We start from the raw sequence: 20,290 nt of genomic DNA, 5'->3' as shown, positions 1-20,290 counted from the left end.
GGCAACTTTTCCAGGGAGCCGTTGACGTGGGTGCGGTTGACTTTTTGGGCGGCGTGAAGTGGCGTAGGTTGATGTCGTTTTTGGTGGCGTGCGATTGGAGTTCTAATTTTTGTTATTTGTTTTATTGTTTTTGGGTGATGGGATGGAGTGGGATTAGTTGATTGTTCAATTGATTTGGTTTTTCAAACGAGGCGTGGAGTTAGATTTGAATGTGAACGCAAGAAAATTTGGTGCTAGGGCAAGAAGACATCACTATTTTCTTGAAGACATCTTTGACTCTTTTTGCCATTATCCCAAAAATACATATAAAAAAAGATAGAGAAGTTGCCTCGTTTTGGGGTTTCATAAGGACCACGAGCATTGCTCTATATATGGTGTGTATTTTGGGGATTGGATTACCTTGACGAATTAGTATTTCTCTTTAAAAAAATTGGAAGCAAAAATTGTAATTTGACACTATAAATATGATGATTTGAAGACTCTCGAGTCTCTGACCTCCCTATTGATTGAATATTTAAATATTAAACCACATAGTTTATCTAATAATTCAAGCTTTTAGAGCAATTGGTATTTGAGCAAAAGGTCTTGAGTTTGAATAATTTCAGACGTCTATTTGCCTCCTCAATTAAATATCTTCATGCTTAGTACTAAACAGAAAAACCAGACTAAGAGTGAAGGGAAGTGATGAAATATTTAAATATTAAACAACGCATTTATCTAATAACTTAAATTTTTATAACAGTTATATGCTTTGAAAAGTTAAGTGAAACGTAATATGTCTTAATAAAACTTGTAAAGTGAAGTCTAGCTGACATGTATATGTAAGTGTTATTTCATACAATAAGATCTATCATGAATTAACTTTAGACGGATCAATCTAGTACGCAACCTTGCAGGGTTGAGAAAAATACTACAAAATGAGGAAAGCACTTGAAAATTTGCCCAAATATTTGTATGTAAAGCTAACAATGGGATAGATGAGTGCTAATGTTGTCATTGTTTTTATTGTTATTACAATTATTATTGTCATAATCATCATCTTAATAAATTAAAATTGGTGGGTTGACAACTGATTAACTAAACACTAGGAGCGTAGCTTCCTATTCTACTCTACCTTCACCTACTCCTACTTTCTACTCCCCTTTTAATAAATTAGAAAACATTTTTTCAATAGATTAAAGAAAAAGACTATGCTCAATGTACATTGACTCATTGATGGGGGCACGAAGTATGTTGGGAATGATAAGTTGTTGACACCTAAATTTTGACTAATCATTTAGTGATTAACTGCATAGAAAATTAGAGATTAAATTTTAACCCCTAAAACAAAAATATCAAAATCGCATAGCATATAGTTTAGGATCATATAGTTTAATTGCATTCAACATCGGACCGACGGCAGTGAGTAAGTTGAAAATCCATTGCATAAATCAAGCTCGAGTACCGAACAAAGCTCGTCTCGCTCAGAAGACGGTGGCCGAAAATCACAAGTCTAAAAGGCCTTGATTGTCGTAATTTGAGCTTAAATCAGCCCATTAAGCTTAATTAGAGAAAAGCCTAAATTAATTCGGCCTATTTGGAATTAAATAAAAATTAAAGGATAAAAGCCTATTTGAGAGAAATCGGTGAAGCAAAGTTTGGTTTCATTGCTGTCCTTAAAGCAAGATGTTGTTTTTAGCGAAGTAAGCCGCACGTCTTCAAAGCATCCTCAGCAGCTCTAGGAAATCCCAGCAAGTCCGAAGGTTCTAGCAAGTCTTCTATTGTGTTTCAACGATTTTTTGCCAAGTCTAGAGAGCCCTTTATCAAGTCCAGGGGTTGTCGCGTATCTTCCCGTGGCGTTCCTGTTCGTGCTAGCGCGTTTCCGATGGCCTCACTCCTACCCAGCAGTAATCTTGGCAAAGTGCAGCATCTCGGGTGTCTTTCCGGCACAAGATCAGCAACGAGAGAGTCTCTGACATCATCAGCGAGCAAGAGCACTGTTGACGCGTTCTGAAGAATTAATGGGAGGAAACAGGGAGTGACGGTAATCCCATCTTCATCCACGCCTCTACTTCCTTGATAATATCAACACATGTAAAGGAAGGAAGACAAACGACAAAGAAAAATCGTTTGTGGGAGGCGAAGAAGTCAAGTTCCTGCACGTACGTCCGCGTTTGGCCACTGTACTCACCAAATTCCCGGAGTCGTCCCTGTGTTGCTGCTTGCTCACCAGATTAGCTTGACCATCAGCCCTGCCCGTGAGCCCCGAGCCTAGCTGAGCCACTCCTGACCGCCGTCACGCCCGCCGTCGCCGTTGCCGCCACCGTCGATCCGTCGGCCACCGTCCCGATCCGCGATCCCGATCCGCCGCAAATTCAAATTTGGAAAGAGATCCGCAAATCAGGTAAAAATCTCTATCCGATATATTTTCAAAATATTTAAATTCTTAGTTTGAATATTTTGAATATTCCGTGAATATTACGTGATTGACTAGATACCTTAGGATAATGCTTGCTTTGTCCGCAATGTTCTAAAATACTCAAAATTAGGAATTTTTCCTAATTTGGCAACGTATATGGACGACTATCCGACCTTATCCCTAAGGTACGATACGCGGCGATACGAAAAATCGTTATCTTATCCATAATCACTTGGATACGATAATAGATTTTATTCGCTTTCCAAATTTGAACAATCAACTTTCTGTCGATATCTATAACCCTATAGATATGACCGTTAGTTTGATTTCTTTTTCTAATCCAAATTTGATAAGAAGAATCTTGCTGGTTGCGTAGATTGTTTGAGTGCGGTTGTTATCTTTATTTGATTGTTTTCTTTTTTAAATAAAGAAAATCCAAAAATATGTTAGTTAGAATTTAAATTAAAAAATTTGCATGCTTAAAGAATCATAAATATATCCAAGAGAGTAAGATAATTATTTGATTTAAATTGGGATTTAGAGTAGCATATTTCCTAGTTTAAATTAGAAATTGTTTTAATCTTTGTGGATTATTTAGGATATTTAGATTTCGAATTTCCATGAAAATCCCAAAAAAATGAGTCACTTTAGGACAGATTAAGATAGATTGCATGTTAATTTAGACATTTTTTTATTCCGAATTTTATGAGAAAAATACAAAAAATAAATCATTTGTCCGTCATTAGAATTAGGTCACGTCGTCGCATGACATATAGTTCGCATGCTAGGTTGCATTAATCGCATGTCATTTTTTGCACGTCATTGTATATAGGTTAGTTTGCATTTTAATAAAGCGCAAACCCTAAAGAACACCTCGAGTGCCTTGTTTTGTTAATTAGAAATCATATTAGGATTGTCTGTGTGATTTTCTACTAACAATGCAGATGCTTGCGTTGCATTAAGGTACGCCATTTTCCTAATCTTGCAATCTATTTATTGCTTTCTTGGGTGTTAAATCGGTGGTTTGCGCACCCGCATGAACACCTCACATGTTAGTGATTAGGTAATAAAATGGATCCAGACTGCTTGCATAAATATTTTTTTAAAAGAAAAGGTACCGAAAGGGCGTTAGATTAGATCTAGCGTAATTAAGTTCTCGAACTTAGAATCTCTAGTTCGTAGGAATAAAACATATCTCCCTATGTTTTATTTAGGTTTCTAATCGACCTATCATAAATAGATTAGTGGCGACTCCAAGCATGAAAACTTTTGCATGTTAAAAACTTAAGCCCTTAGTTGCGAATTGGTAGGGCTTGGGAGGGCCCGAGTTAGGCTTAGTCTTAATAATCCGTTAGCCTAAGAAATTTAGGTCGCGACATAAGTTATTGCCAAATACCAAATACGAATTCATTGAATATATATTTTGTCATCTCTATGTGTTTATTAAAAGATTATTCATGATACATCTTCTAACCTTAGAAAGGAATTATAGAAATAATTGTATGTATAACTATTCTCAACATGCCAAAGGCCATCGGAACATTGGATCCGGAAATCAGGTTGATTAGACAAATGACCGGTTTGTAACTTTCAACATCTTTGGGGACTTAGTGCTTCAATTCATTAAGGTAGGACGAGAGGCATTTTTCATACACAAAGGTACATTCAAGAAGTATATCTTGCTAGATTAGTCGTTTGATGTTGCAAAAGGTTCTCTTCTTAAACAGCATGCAAAATGATGCTAATCGAATGTAGAGCCTCCTCTTTCTAACTTTTCGGCAAATTTTCCAAATCAATTAACAATATTATGACTATAAAAACTTAGTAATACAATTTCCACAAATACAAAATCAATAATCTATCAACTTCTTCGTGCTTAGTTCCTAATAGAATTACATGCAGAAATTGAGCGAGGCGAGCCCAAACAAGTCGGGCCTAAAACTTTGACTCCTTTCAGCAAAAAAAAAAAAAAAAGCCTCAGCCCGTTTCACAATGATCCATGGATAACAAGACCAATATATCAGTGATCAAGAGGCTATATGATTTTCAAGATGGCTGGCTTCGGTGTGAAAGAATTGATTGTCTTTCCCATGCTCACAAGTTTGATTCACATGAACAAACTTCCGAATGGCTCGTGCTGCATTAAAAGTTCTACAATGGTCTCTGTGTGACTCATGACATTATGGGTTTTGTTCTCTTTGAATTTGTTTTGTCATGAAGTTTATGTATTTTTTATGTATCATTTTGAGTAATGAATACGGCTTTCTTTCGAAAAGAAGAAGGAATAACTAGGGGATGATTTGAGCTACTTACTCCACAAGGTGGATTGTACTTTGCATCGTGCAATTTATTAAAAGCATTTGAATTAATCCTTAAGCTTTGGATTTGAGCACTACATTAATCATGCTTGGGTTCTTATTGGTGGTGGAGCCTCCAAGGCATTGGCTCCAAGACTCGAAGAATTTCCATTGATAACATGGTGATGCATGCCATGAAGTCAATAGGTTCCCTTCGATTTAGGATCTAAGTGCTCCAAACTCTTTTGGGTGTGTTTTTTTATTTTTTTTGGAAGGAAAATTTTCATTTCACATTAAAGAGAGGAACATAATTTCAAAATAAAGATGCAAATCCCACAAAATAAGTAAATCTGAAAGATAAATCAACTTGATATTGCATGTGGAGATTCGCTAATTTCACAAAGACGGATCCGTTATAGCATTAAAGCAGAACTAACGCCTAATCACTAAATCTCGCATCATCGTCAGTGATGAACACATGCTGAGATTTCCCTCTCCGGTAACTACGGATTTGTCAAAAGGCGGTGCATGCCTAGGTTTGGCATCTCTATCACCATCTCCGTATAGGGACAGCAACAACATCAACATGTTGAATGAGTACTGTTAACGCCATGTAAATACCAGATCTATAACTAGATCGAAATAAAAGAGCATCTAAATATAGATTTAGCTCTAGATCAGAGACAAAATCTGCAATAAAGATATTAATTGATCATAAAATCACTTTCAGATAAGTCAATTGCTAGACGCAGCAGTAGAGGAGCCTCAAAGGCTTGCGGAGTGCTCGATTAAATGGAGTTGGCATTGGAACCAGAGTGAGCAAGCAGATTCGAAAGAGCAAATTCTTTCGAGGTGCTGGTGCTTCGAACTTCTAGGCTCACAGGACAAAACTCTCCATTTTCGTGAATGAAGTTGATTGCATCGTCCGCGAAATCAACGAAGAAGTCTTGAAGATGAGGAGATAGAGATGAAGGGAGAGGGAGAGGGAGGGAAAGAGTCTCTCTCTTAGGGATGTGCTACAGAATGCGGGCCGCAGAGGAAAAGAGAGAAATCCTAAGCGAGAGGGAGTTGTTTGCTTAGGATGATAATGATCGTAAGGTGTGTTTGTTTGAGTGAAAAAATTTATCACTAATTAATTTTCTAAACTTTCACACATTTAATTTGCTAAAATGATCGGTTAACAAAAAAATCATTTATGATAAAAAAAATATGTATATTTAAAATTAGGAAAAAGAATCCCCTGATATAAAGAAAGGAAATGATTTCCCAACATCAAGAAGTTTTTCTCGAAACACAAATATGCAATACACGACATGAGTTACTACTATTACCAACATTAAATTATACTGCAAAGAGTACCTACTTTCTGAATGAATGGACTTCACTCAATCAGTTGAGCGAACAACAGTGACATCAGAAAGCTCACAATCGATTTGTCTGAATTGAACAGTTCAAAATGTCTTTTCTGTCTTCATGTTTAGAACAAGATCCAGCTCTCTTATAGTAAAAGCCCAAAAGAACCACAAAACCATCAAGACCAACCCTTAGGAGATTTCACCATGTATATATATATATATACACATATCGATGTATAGATGTATATTTACGGTATACATACCCGTACATGTATCCAATCAATACGGACCCCAATTGCTCAAGAACATGACGGTCCGAAGCGACTCCTCGGCTCGCTTGTGCGCCTCGCCATCGCACGTCGAGGCCTTGGCCGCCGGCGAGTCCAGGGCACCGGAGAATCGCCTCGCCTGCTTCGAGTCCCTCAGCGACTTCATCCCCGACGAGGACTGGTCCCTGACCCCCTGCACCAGCCGGCCGGCCGCCTGGTACGCTGCCCTCCCCATGAACCTCAGGCTCATCCAAAAAACCGCAGCAAACCAACGATGAAACAGACTATGCTTCGTGAGCTGTTGCACAGAACTTCAAAGATAACAGTAGCTATCGAAACACCGTGCTTAGAGATATATACAGAGAGAGAGAGAGAGAGAGAGAGAGAGGAAATGGATGCGAAAGCGAATCTAGAAACTACTGGCGGTGACCAATGGAAAGGAAGGTGGGGCAGTGGTATGGCGATATCCTGTGGGCCAGGGCCACGTGGCTATTACGTGGCGGCGGCTATTTTGTAGATATTTTAGAAGGATAAGGACGAGCTCAATTTGGAAAATATTGATACAATGATCAAGGAAATCAAACGCGATTTGCAGAAGGCTGCTTCTTGAAGGTCCAAGAAGGGGAAGTGTTCATCTAGCCGTACAGTTAAAACATATAAAAAAGAAAAGGTGGCTTTTGCACCACTAATTCATCCAAGAAAACCATATCAACTTGCTTTAACCGGTATCCTTGGAAAAATTAGGGTTTGAAAACTCTTACTTCAAATTTCCCACCAAGTGAGATTCTTTGGATATGTAAAAAAAAGGAAAAACCAACATGGGGAAACATATACTACTGGGTTGGATTTGCTTGCGAGCAAGCAAATTACACCGAGCGGGATTTGAATAAACGGCAATTTTCCATGATTATACAGGAGGAAAAAGCCTGAAGAAAAAAATTATCACATCTCGATAATTATAAGAATGGCAAATCTTCTCATATTATCAGATTAATATCGTTGTTCGCGTCATTTCATGTTGTGATCAAAATATTTCGATATGAAAGATTGTCAATTGTTTCTTTTAAATATTGCACTCGTGCAAAAGCAATGATTTTTCTAGAGCACACTAGTATCCGGTTGCTTATCCTAAACAATATTAGAATTTCGTTCGTCAAGAGTAGGCCCAAAATGTATACTGCCCATTTTGTAGCATGTAAAAGTAAAGCCATTGAGTGTGCTAATAAAGCCCAATGGCCTCCCAACTTTCTTGGACTTGTGAAGTAAAGGAGCCCTTTCGTTCTTTGACTCTTTTGCTCTCGCATATTATCAAACCACTCCTTTGTTAAAATAGAATATAAAAAATTCAAGTCGTATAGAAATTTATACTTACCAAAATCGTTTTATTTGCCAAGAAATTTCCCTTTTATTGTTCTAGCTAGCCAAAAGGAGATGCAATTTTTCTCCTGTCACTTTGATCGGTTCATATACATCAATAATCCCAAAAAGTAAATTCTTTAAATTATCTCTTGTTATATCGAGACTTAGCATATTTTAGATTCCTAATAGATCTTTGATCCCCACCACGCTCCAATAGCCACCGGCCTCTGCCACCATCTTATGGGCAGCCTCCACCATCCTCCCCGAAACACCCTTCACCATCTCGCCGGCATCCATAACCACCTCCCCATTACCGTCCCTGCCTTCTCCAAGACATCGACCCCCACCACCAACATGTTCTCCACCGTACAAGCAGCCTCCGTAATGGCACCCTCCGTCCTCCGTCCTCCATCCTATCGACCGCCACTTCCGTCCTATCAGCCCCCACCTCCAACCTGTCGACCACCACCGTCACCTCCATCCTATCAACCAAATTGAACTAGTCGAAAATTGGATGCCTCGATTATTATTCAACTTAAGCGATAACCTTTCTTTTAATTTTCGTAGATTTAATTAGTTCATTAATATGCAATAAATAGTAATAGTTCAGTCCACACGTGTATTGCTTTAGATCTAGCATCTAGAATAGCCCAAAACCATGTGAAATCTGCTCGCACAAATCGTTCTAGGTGCAATAAAAAAAGATAATTAGAGAATATTTTAAGCTTGATGGCGAAATCGAAATGCAATAGTCTCACAATTCCAAAGCAATTATCTAATCCATGACGATCGCATATCGGCCGGTCAACTCATACACGCAGGCAAGCTTCGTGGGGCGACTCAACCCACAAGCAAGCCCTAGATTTCGACCAAGTCATCACCCCTATTGAGTTTCGATTAAGCTTTTCTTGAATTAATTATTTCAATATTCCTTAGTGGGTAATCCCCTGTTAAATTACATAAATTAATCTGATCAGTAGCTTTCTGAATGTGGTGGGCACTTGATATTAGTCGGACGAACCGGGGCTGTCTCCATGACTTCGTGCATGGAGACATAGACCATAGATTATGGTATACTTTAGATTAACTATATGATCATGTCGCGTGCCTATCAAGTGTGCTCATGTTATACTATCTTTTTAGAACATGATATAAGACAAGATCACAATAAAGAACAATTTAAGGGCAAATGAGACAAGACGAAGCCCTCAAAGCAATCTAAGAGATTTTCTAGGTTTTGGTCAAAGATAATCTGCCTTGTCATTTCCTAAAAAACAACCTAAGTGAATTAAAAAATCTCAGGTAAATTAAATTAAATTAGTGTTTGACCGCAAAGTTTGTCACGCAAAACTAGATGAGACACGTATGAGGATTTCTAAGCCAATGAAGAGTGCTTCACGTGAAATTTTCTTATCAAATGATGTTGCATGGCCCTTGATCACTCGTCTTACTACGGTAACGAGGGAAATGTAGAAATTTCTAGCCCTTGCCCGTGATTAATTACTATATTTTTCTTTTGGATAACACCATTATTGGTCATCGGGTTTTTAAAATTTGCTTCTGTGGTCCAGAACATAACGAGGGGTCATTACGAGCTTAGGTTAGGGTCTATACTTTAATTGATGACCATCGTGTCGATTTATGCACCCCACTTTGTACATTAAAGTTGAAGAGCTTGAATCATCAGCCATATCTTCATCCACCGACTCAAATCTTCATATGAATCGGTCATCGCACCTATAGTAGAGGTGCGTGAAATCTTACGTGCGGACATTTTAGGCCCCTGACTTGCCTCCCCGTGTTCAAAAAATAGTTTGCGATATTCTGTCCGACGTACTCGTGAGGAGAGTGTTCAATGGGCATAGTAAAAGTAGATGATGGAGTTTCAAATGTCCAGCTGGAAGAGATGGTGATTGACAAGGAGATGTTGGCTAATTGACGTGAGAATTTCCCCTCGAATTTGTGTTGCTAGGATGAAGCCCACACCAAGATGAAAGCTATATAATCATTCGTTCAATCATTTTTGCGCAAAGTCAATGAAATTGAGTTCTTCGATTCTTGCTCGACAGCAGATCATCATCAACGTGTGGTCGAGAGAGAGAGAGAGAGGTTTTAACGGCTAAGGGTTTGTAGAAAAAGTACTAAGCTAGTATCATTGATTTTCAATCCCATGACTTTTTGCTTCGCACACACAGTTTGTTAGTTGATAAGGAAGTAAATTCATTCAACAAGAAGACAATACTGAAGTACTACTTCTTCTACAAGCTTTTATACTAACATCATCACGTCTCTTTTGCATGCGCAAGCAGGCAATGATAGTGTTCATCACAATGGGAAGATTGGAGTCGGGCATGGAGTTAGTATCGACTCTGATGAGCGTAATATTTTCCTCCACCCCTGCTTGGAGGAAATTTCCTTTAACTATGCCTCTAATTGGTGGATTGCAAGTTATATATACCGCCCACATATAAACTGTTGATATTGTAGGAAAAGGCCGAAGTTGGCCGAGACAAAGATTAAAGCCCAAAGGGCTAATCCTCAAGTTATCGCCATGTCTGGAGTAATTATGATAGCCAACGAGATTGTTCTATCTAGCTATCTCACTCGATCTTGGTCCATAAGAGACCCTCCCGGGAAAAATTGTCCAATCAAATTTAGATTATATTGTATGGATGTGAGTTCAACTCTAAACTTTCTAAATTTGATAATTTAATCTTAAATATTCGCATGAAATTTCAATATAGTCCTACCGATCGATATTACGCTTTGCCGATCCGACAAGTCGGTCCAGTTGGTCATTACAGGCCATCAAAACAAACCATATATATGATACCACACCTTTCATTTCTTAAACATGTTTCTTGGATAAACCTTTTTGGTCAAGATATACCACAAACGTTCCTATTTTGGGGCAAGCACCGAGGTCGATCAATTATTGCCCACCTTGAATTAAGTGCTCACGGCAATGACATCCATGAAATTTTCTTCAGAGACCCAACTTTTTTGACCACCCGCACACCCGGAGAAATCCCAAAATTGCCCCTTGCATCGTTCCAAATCAGCCCGTGCCAAGTCGAAATTATATAATATGTTTGAAAATATCTACTTTGATGATGTGATTTTGTATTGAATTAATGCATCCCCGAAAATCGGGATGGTGATCGGTGTCATTTCATTGTTTTTGCTCTTGCCGATGTGCCATCTTGTCCGCCTTGTTAAGTTTATGTCCCTCGCTTAAAACAATTTCATCAACTATACGAAAAAAATAAATTGATATTATAGAAATTAAATCAAACCAAATCGAAATCTCGAAACGACGCGTTCGATTAAATCTAAAATTAATCGTGTTTAACTTCACGCTAAATTCCTTTCCGTGCGGATTCGGCGCATGTATTGATTCGTCGGGTTTTGACGAGTCCACGTGAAAGCTAAGTAAGACCAATCGATAAGACGACGATAAGGATGGATCGAATTTCGTGCACACGGTATAATATTGATTAACGCACGATACTCTCTGGCATAAATATGATTTGTATTCAGATTATGTAAATCGGAATCCCATCTTATTCAACCGTTCAATCTTATATCGGTTAATATGATTCGCGTGCAATTGAGAATTTAAAGTAACACGAGATTGGCATTAAGATCATGTAAATCCATATCATTTTACTATTTTTCATGTCAATTTTCAAGAATACGTAATTGTTTTCTTCCTTTAAGGTTTGGGGGGGTACGTGGCCCTATCATTGCTCGGTGGACAGCTAACGTGAATCCCAAAAGCCAGGACAGGTCAGATCGCCACCTCTCCCCGTCGCCGGAGATTGATGGACGGGCCAGGAGAGAGAAACTAGCCGAAGCCCTAGAGAGAGAAAGGAACCAGACTGAAGTTAGCCACGTTGGCGTTTGTTGCTCCAGGGAATCGGAGAGGGACACGTCGCCACCGTCTCGCGAAGAGGACGGCACCGAATCCTTTTGACTTTTTGCCTCCTCCAGCTCCTCCTCCTCCTCCGTCTTCCACACGGGTTTCTGCTTCGCCACTATATATACGCGTACATCTTCACACGCAGCTCTTCATCTTCACCACACGCACCCTCTCTCTCTCTCTGAACGATCGACGGCTGCGTACGAGAAGGGCGGTGCGCCGGAGATTGTGAGCTTGTCCTGAAGAAGAATGGGGAGGACGCCGTGCTGCGACAAGAACGGGCTGAAGAGAGGCCCGTGGACGCCGGAGGAGGACCGGAAGCTGATCGACTACATCCAGGGGCACGGCTACGGTAACTGGAGGACCCTCCCCAAGAATGCAGGTACTTATCAAGGACCATAACGCTCCTCAAAAGTTTGCGTCTCTCTGTTGCATATGACCTTCTTGTTTCAAGGTTTAGGGTAGTTTTTAACTGGTTTTTGCTTTTAGGGTTCTTGTTTAGGGTCATCGTTCTGAGTTCTTGGTGTTGTTTGTGTTAGGGTTGCAGAGGTGCGGGAAGAGCTGCCGCTTGCGTTGGACCAACTATCTGAGGCCCGATATCAAGAGGGGACGGTTCTCGTTCGAAGAGGAAGAGACCATCATTCAGCTCCACTGCTTGTTGGGCAACAAGTGAGTGGTCCCTTTTGCTTTGCATGACGCATGAATTGTTTTCTCTTCACGTGGTGCGCGTATCTAAAATGAATTACACCGTTCAAGAAAAAGAACGCTCTCGCTCATCGTCTTCTTTTGTGGCCGCCAGGTGGTCCGCCATCGCCGCCCGCTTGCCCGGAAGGACCGACAACGAAATCAAGAACTTCTGGAACACCCACATACGGAAGAGGCTTCTTCGGATGGGAATCGATCCGGTGACTCACAGCCCTCGCCTCGACCTTCTCGACCTCTCCTCGATCCTAAGCTCTTCTCTCTACAGCTCATCCCAGATGAGCTTTTCGAGATTAGTCGGAGTCCAGCCCTATGTTAACCCGGAATTCCTAACGCTTGCAACCTCGCTCCTGTCATCTCAACATCAACGTCACAATTATCTTCCGCAAGCACAGCAAGATATTAACCAAAGCCAATGCCAAGCACTGCCTGAAAACTACCAAATGCAAACTCCAGTTCAAGAAGTCCCGGCTTGCACGCCGGTGAGCACTCACTGTGTTTCATTTTCCGACGAAGCTACCAGACTTCTGCAGTCCAATCTAGAGCAACAATTTCCGTCGAATTTCGCCGGCTCGAGCTCCCAAAGTTCTCAAGTCATTGATTGGAAGGATAATGGGCTGTCCTCAAACTTTACGGATGATTATGCTCTGATCCCACATAATTATGAGGACCTTTATGTTCTTGATCCAGCCATATCGAATTCCTCGGCTATATCAACGCCTTCATCGAGCCCGGCGCCAATGAATTCGAACTCAACGGGCATCAATGGTTGCGGCACTGAAGACGAAAGTTATAGCAGCAACATGATGTTAACATATGAAGTACCGGATATTTTAGTAGACCGTAATGAGTCCCAGTTAATGGGAAGCTACCAATTTTTCGGGTCTTGGAGTCGATGTTGATAACTATAGAGCTTTCTTGTATCAAACTTCTAGTGACTTCAATAACATTATTACCAGGAAGCAAGATCATCTCTGCTCTTTTCAATAAAAAGTCTTTAATTACTATCCGTAGGTTTCTCTTTTGTCTTTGTGCTTCATCTTCAATTCATTCATCTACTTGTTACAAGGATGGGAATCTTCAACCCAGCCGACATGCAAAACTGGTCAACATAGATGGCAAGTCAAAAATTTTAAATCTTCTATGGGAGCACAAAAGTCAATTAAAGCTGCACAAGCTCCACAGTTTTGTATATTTCAACCAATTGTCGTACTAAATTTTCTGTCGCCTGGATCCTGTGCAAGATCTTCCCCAAGACATGCACATCAGCACCAGCAGATATCAACTCTTGAGTTCATGTCAAGGCTTATATAGCAACTGCAGCACGTAACTGGAGAACGAAATATCAAATTTATTTTTAAGATATGATGTCCGTACTCATGAGGTTATACTAATGATAGCATAATTTATCAATATAATCGGCTGCTTATCCTGCTTAATATAATATCCATAGACAAATGAGGGTTTCGCACACTAATTCTCACATTCACGCTCTGTATTCCCTCTTTCGTATGATTTTCATATCGACCTGCTTGTTTTCAAGCTTTAAGAATTAATCTTAGTAACCTTCCTATATTTGAGAATCGTAAGAGTGCTTAAAGAAATTCGTTACTGATAACTTTTCTAACTGGTTATTGGGTGTTTTGTTTATTTTTCCATCAGATTATGACCTTCAGTTTAAGTTTTAGATGAAATTGGATATTGAACGTCTTAAAATTTATCTTTCCAAAGAAATTGTCGATCTGAAAATTATGAAAAATTAAACTTAAGTTCATATCAGAACTTTGCGTAATTGACTTTAACAATTTATTTTTTTATTTTTGATGCATGGGAGAGTCAAAACTGACATTCTAATCGCTTCAAAGCCAAATCTAGCATAATTCACAATCCACTCGTTAAGCTTCGAAAATTGCTAATCTACTAAATGTATTCGCAGAGTAATACTAGATCTACTAAATGTATACTAAGGCTCCATTCGTTTAGCGGAAAATATTCTCCCGGAAAATATTTTCCGGGTTTTCCGGTGTTCGGGAGGCGGAAAACGTTTTTCGTGGGAAAATATTTTCCGTCCCCCCTCACAAAATAGCCTAAGTCTATGGAAAATGATTTCCGCTTCTTCAAAAGCGGAAATCATTTTCCGGAGCTTCTTCTTCTTCTTCTTCACTAAGGTCGCCGGCCGCCGCCGCCGGCGAAAAATATTTTTCGAAACTTTTTCATATTGATCACCGAACACCTGAAAATTATGTTCCGGGAAAATATTTTCCAGGAAAATGACTTCCGGGAAAATATTTTCCAAAAGGAGAATATTTTCCGCCAAACGAACGGAGCCTAAGACTGGTATACTGAATGAGGCGGCAGCATCTGTGGATATATTCCTTCTTCAAGAAGATTAATAGACTCGATAAAGATTGAACCTCTTCAATCTCATCAGTCTACTTTCCCTCGAGTTTATCTCCAAAACATGAAGCAACATGGGGCATACTGGGAAATGATCGACAAAGTGACTGTCATCGCCGTCAGGCTGAGACCTTAGCCAATCCTCAAGGATGTTGAGGACCCCAAGCGCATGGGTGAAGGAATTCGATTGTGAAAATGGTGAATTCACTAAAAAACTTCCAACTTTAGGTCAAGTACCTCGAACTTTTTTTTATCTCAGAAAAAATCCCAAACTTTAGATTCAGTCTCAAATCTGTCCTGAACTTTTTTTTGTCTCAGAAAAAAACTCAAACTTCAAATTCAGTTCCAAATCTGCCATGAGTTTTGTTTTGTGTAAAAAAAATCAGCAAATTTCAATTTATTTTCAAAAATATACTCCCGTGATCCAGTCCCAACTTGACGTGGTACTTCCACGTCGATAACAAATCCACATCAGCAAAGTAATGAGGCGATATATACAGACCGACGTTGCATTTCCCCTTCTATAACAAATCCAACCCAATAAAAGTTGTTGAAATTCTCCAAAATAAAACCATTATAAAATATGAAAGTTAGATACGATAACAAATTCACCTCAAAATTTTTTTTAAAATTTAAAAAAAAAACCTAACTTTTAGGTTTGGTCCAAATTTGCTCCAAACTTAAAGTTTGGGGTTTTTTCCGAGACAAAAAAAAGTTCAGAGCAAATTTGGGACTAAACCTAAAGTTTAGGGTTTTTTTTAGACAAAAAAAGTTCGGGGCAAATTTGAGACTTGACCTAAAGTTTAGGGTTTTTAGAGAATTAGGCCAATTATAAAAGCATTTTGACGTCGCAGGTGGCAGCGCGTCGCTGGGGTAGGGGGTGCGGCCACTTGCGACCTCTGCCCACTCACTGAGGAGTGAGATCCTCCGTACCTTTCTGTCGATGGAGAGTATAAATATCACTCCAACGGAGATGGGGAGGGCGGTCCGCAAAGACGATGGATCGGTGGTGGGCCGGAGCGGAGCATGGCCGATCGGCAACATAAGCAAGGGCATCATTTCGTAAGCCGGAGTCGGTCGAGTTTTAGTACACGCAACATTTACTCTCGTATGAATTTCGGCCGAGTAAAGAGAAGCAATGAGCAACGGATCAAGACTAAAGACAAAGTCACAAGAAATCAAAGCTAGTTTCGAGAACCCCCGACGGCGGAGACTCGAGAAAAGCTCCGGCGACACAGGCCGGGACCAGGTGGAGACGACACCTGTCCCCCGCCACGTGTACGGTGATCCGTCCCCCCGCCGCGCCAAACCGCCGTGCTGATAACGCGGGAAACTCTTGGCGTCCCGGACAGGAACGCCACGTGTCGAGGCACCAGCTGTCGTGTGGGGGGACCACCGAGGAAAGGGCGTGTTTTGCTTTATTGAAAATCTCGGGCGGGGTTCTTGCGCTGCTCATCTCTTTCGTTGGCTGGTGTGTGCCATTAATGGCTTCCATCGTCAAGCCCCAGGAGCCCCTCTTCTCGCCGATTACGTCACGGTCGGTACACGTGGACGGCGATGTATGCGGTTTGTGGTCCCACTTTGGGGGTGCTTTGGGTGACCGGTTGGCCAAGTAGCGTTAGGGTTTCCCCGTCCCGGATGGCGATGAGCCACTTTTTTGACTAACAATTTGTCCGGATGTAGTTGATTATTAATAGGTGGAGTTTAAATGCATTACGCGAAGTCGCATTCATATATGTGCAATTTCAGGGGCTCTTTGTCGATAAATTTAATGTTATATCATGTGACCCAAAATCATAAACATGCAAGCCCAATTATTTACATGTCAATTTCAGTGCGCTGTACGCACGGCTTATACGATGGCCAAATCAAGAACACTGGATAGATCGTGAGATATGTGGTATTCACTTGAGACCCATAAAGTCAAAACGACTCGATTAAAATACTTAAATGAACAAAAAGTTGAAAATTAAAAACCGACGCTTGTGGTCAGAATTTCAATGTAGGGGGGCGGTTTTAATTGAGAAAAATGAAAATGTTCTCCCTCACATAAAGTTTGATAAGGCGATTAAGATCTGAAGTATGTGAACTCCGTACTAGCGCGCAAAAATAGCTGAAAGTCAAGATGTGTAAGGAAGTAAGACTCATTTTGGTGAAAAGGGTTATCAGGATGATAAATCTCAAGATTGAGAGCACCCATCAGCACCAAAGTCTCAAATGGGAGTGAGAAAAGACTTTAATTATGATCAACTTTTGCAATTCTACTTAGAATTTGACCTAAATGGATTTAACTTTAGATTTTCAAAGGCTTATGTAGACGGTTCATCTCATGATGAGCAGCTGATGCTAACATATGACCAACGAAATGAAGAGCAAGTAACAAAAAAATGGTGATTAGTCTAAATCCCAAAAATTCTCAAAATACTTGAAACACTAAGATAACCGAAGTTTCAAGAAGCATTCATTGTCATTGCCGGTTTATATCAGAACTCCGTCGGGTGCTTTGAAGTTTATCTACTTGTTTAAATACTCAATTACAACCGTCCTGGTACATTTTTTCACCTTAAATCCTGAAAATAACATTGCTAAAATTCATCTCACACGGAGTTCTCAGAACCCTATTACGTGGTCTTCGAGCAAGTTTTCATGGCTCTTTCATGTCTTGTCTGAGCTTGCGAATTTGCCTTCACGGCTTTAACAATCTTCAAGATGTCTCCCGCTCCAAATTTATGACCCTTTTAACGAAGTGTCTGTTCCAATACTAGATCGTTTTAAAGCGAGAACACGTCTTAAGATCAACCGACAAAAAGAAAAAAGTATGTGATGTGTCAGCATCAAGATCCCAAGCTGTTAGTTTCCATGGCCTGTGTACACAAGGTCCATACAAATCCAAAATGGATCGTATAGGATATTCCTCTCCAATCATTACACAAGAGTTTATAAGATTGCATCAAACGTAAGGTACTCTAGACCCAATGTAGAATGCTAAGTTTAGGATCATTATGCAAGCTTTGTGACAACTGCCTGATATGTACTTCCTGACTGAAAGGCGAAACCCACCATGAAACGCAATGTCCTAAGTTTGATTATATTTCTCATTGGGTTCGATCTTTTAAGTTAGTCCACACAAGGAAGTCATTCCTTTCGAATTCCTTAAATTTTCTTGTGGGTTGGGAAAAAAGTTGATATCCGCCGTGTTTTAGGAATTAAACTCGCTTACAAGAATGGTTGAGCCGTTGAGATTAGAAGATTAGCAATCATTTTCACCAAATTTGGCAATTTAGTAGAGGATGAAATTGGTCCCTTTAGTCAACTCTCTCCATGTTCAAGCGAACCGAAGTACCACCAATTTCCTCAAAGATTGCCAAAAGTGTAACTTTATCTCTGTCTATTTTTCCTGCTCCGACGAAGTTCTTGACTTCTTATAGGCCCTCTAAGGTCAAATCTTCTTGCACGTAATCTACGCATCACTTTGCCGTCATGTTGAGTTGTTACAAATTGTTATTGTTTACTAAAAATCGGTATAATTGTAATTATTACATGGACTTGTTCAGGCCTCTTAACATATTTTCAAAGTAACATATAGTCTATCAAGGTACGGAAATGATTTATTATATTTTGAAATTATTGATTTTACTTACCAACAAGATTGGTTAATTCTTATCATGTTTATGAATAAAATTGAGATCGACGTATAAAATTAGCTTATAATGGATGTTAACAGTATAATTATGGATTCGGGCTCCCCTCCCCCCACGAAGGGTAGGAGTTCGAATCCCAGCGCTGGCGTTAGGGATTCTTAAGCGTGACGTCGTGATGGTGGGTCCTGTGCTAGCGTCACCCCGGGTTTACCTCCTTGGCTGTCGGCCGTGCGGGGGGTTCCCGGGTTACCAAAAAAAAAAACAGTATAATTATGGCCAAAAAAAAAATCTCGCAGCTCATATCTAAGCCACATGAATGGAGTACGACTAACAATATTTTGAAAAGCGGACTTGATCAAAAGTTAAACCAATTCAATTAGGTGCCGATCCAACCTGTTGTGCATTTTTTGTGCCGATTCTACCGTTTTTCTATTGACGCAAAGCTAGTTTAACCCGATATCGGATGAGGAGTTCGACACGTGATATAATTTAAAGATACTTATTCGAATCTCCTCATTATAAATGACCGGGATAGTTGAATTATAACATAAGATTTTGAGTCTTCTTTGACACAGTGATAATAATGTGATATAGCAGAAATGACAATTACAGTAAACCCTATAGTGACAAAAGAAAAGTTAGCATCAAGAAAATATTGTCAGAACAGACTTATACGCAATTTGAACAAACCCTAGAATAATTAGAAAGAAACCCTCGCTCTGCTTGGCGTCATGGCATTATGAGCATGAGGAAAACATGCCCCGCGAAGACGTCGACAATTGGGGTTGCAAAACCATTACGACCTGGCCTTTGACCACCGCCCGACACCGCCGGAAAGCGACAAAGCCTCGCTTTCCGTCTCGACCGCCCAAGGAAAAAGAAGGAAAGGGTCTCGTTGACCTCCATGTTTCGTTTGTTTTTTTTTTGGTTTTCTGTGTCGGCTTTGAGATTGACGTTAATCTCGACATTTTCCAAAGGAAAATCGTGCACGAGAGATACAAGCAAAGAGGGCCCTCCTCGTGATGATGGGGGCTGACGGCATGATTGGCTACAAAACGTGGGATATGTAACTTCTTAGATTGGGTTTAGAGAAGCTTTTTTAAGCTTTGGGTCATTAAAAAAGACGGCCACTTTCTGATTTTTACGTTGCACCTGTAGGGGGCAAGCATGTGTTCTTGGCTTTTTTGGGGGTATGGAAAGTGTTGGGAACTACTAAAAAGGTGTTGTTGAGATGGCTTCTAGATGATTGAATTGATTATTGTCCCTGTACTATATGATATAAGCATTTAATCACTTTCCATGGTGAGCAAACATTCTCAAGGATTTTCAATAACCTTATGTTGTGGTTTAAATTTTTTGCTTATGGACCATCTGAATTTAGCACCTCTGATGAGAAGAATATGTTCGGTTCAAAAATTTATTTCGCTTGCCCAACCACAATTTCGTAGTGTCATTTGTCAACGTACTCAAAATCATACGTAAGAGTAAAAAAAAAATGTAATCGCGGACGTATGCAGCGGTGTGCATGAAAACTAGTACATTTCATGTGTGCACGCAATGTGAAATACTTTTAACTCTTACGATGGCATATACCAATTTTCCATCCAAACTTGTCCAGTGGTTTTAAGTTCCGGGACAGATTGAGACATTGCAGTATGTAGAGGGGAAAGTTAGAAAATTAAGAATAGTTGGGGGCAAAGTGAGACTACTCTCAAGCTACACGGAGAGAACTGTAATTTCCCACATGTGTATTTTGGCATTGGTAATACTGTCCAAGCACTTGTGCAATTTTCCCTTATAGTTTTTGTTGTAAACATAATGCAGAAGCTAACGGATCTTGCAATTCAAGATCGACACAAGAGAATGAAATTAATAGAGAAATTAAGGGAGAACAATAAAGAACACCAGAGATTTATGTGGTTCAATCCGAATTGATACCTACTCCACGAG

General features: G+C 39.9%; 1 protein-coding gene across 1 annotated transcript in view; it reads left to right on the top strand.

Annotated features, from left to right (window-relative positions):
- Nucleotides 1-13,322, top strand: part of LOC115690841 (transcription factor MYB74-like) — an 86,051-nt gene extending 72,729 nt beyond the window's left edge. Inside the window, exons 2-4 of the mRNA XM_056319681.1 lie at nt 11,763-11,982; nt 12,140-12,269; nt 12,400-13,322. Coding sequence (XP_056175656.1) covers nt 11,850-11,982; nt 12,140-12,269; nt 12,400-13,204 — 1,068 coding nt within the window. The 5' untranslated portion in view covers nt 11,763-11,849 and the 3' untranslated portion in view covers nt 13,205-13,322. The remainder of the gene's footprint in view (nt 1-11,762; nt 11,983-12,139; nt 12,270-12,399) is intronic.
- The last annotated feature ends 6,968 nt before the right edge of the window (nt 13,323-20,290 follow it).

This window comes from Syzygium oleosum, unplaced genomic scaffold, assembly GCF_021117445.2.
Source record: "Syzygium oleosum isolate NSW1041296 unplaced genomic scaffold, Sole_v2.1 Sole_v2.18, whole genome shotgun sequence".
NCBI lineage: Eukaryota > Viridiplantae > Streptophyta > Magnoliopsida > Myrtales > Myrtaceae > Syzygium > Syzygium oleosum.
The sequence above is the reverse complement of the archived record's forward strand: the minus strand, read 5'-3'. Positions and strand labels throughout refer to the sequence as shown.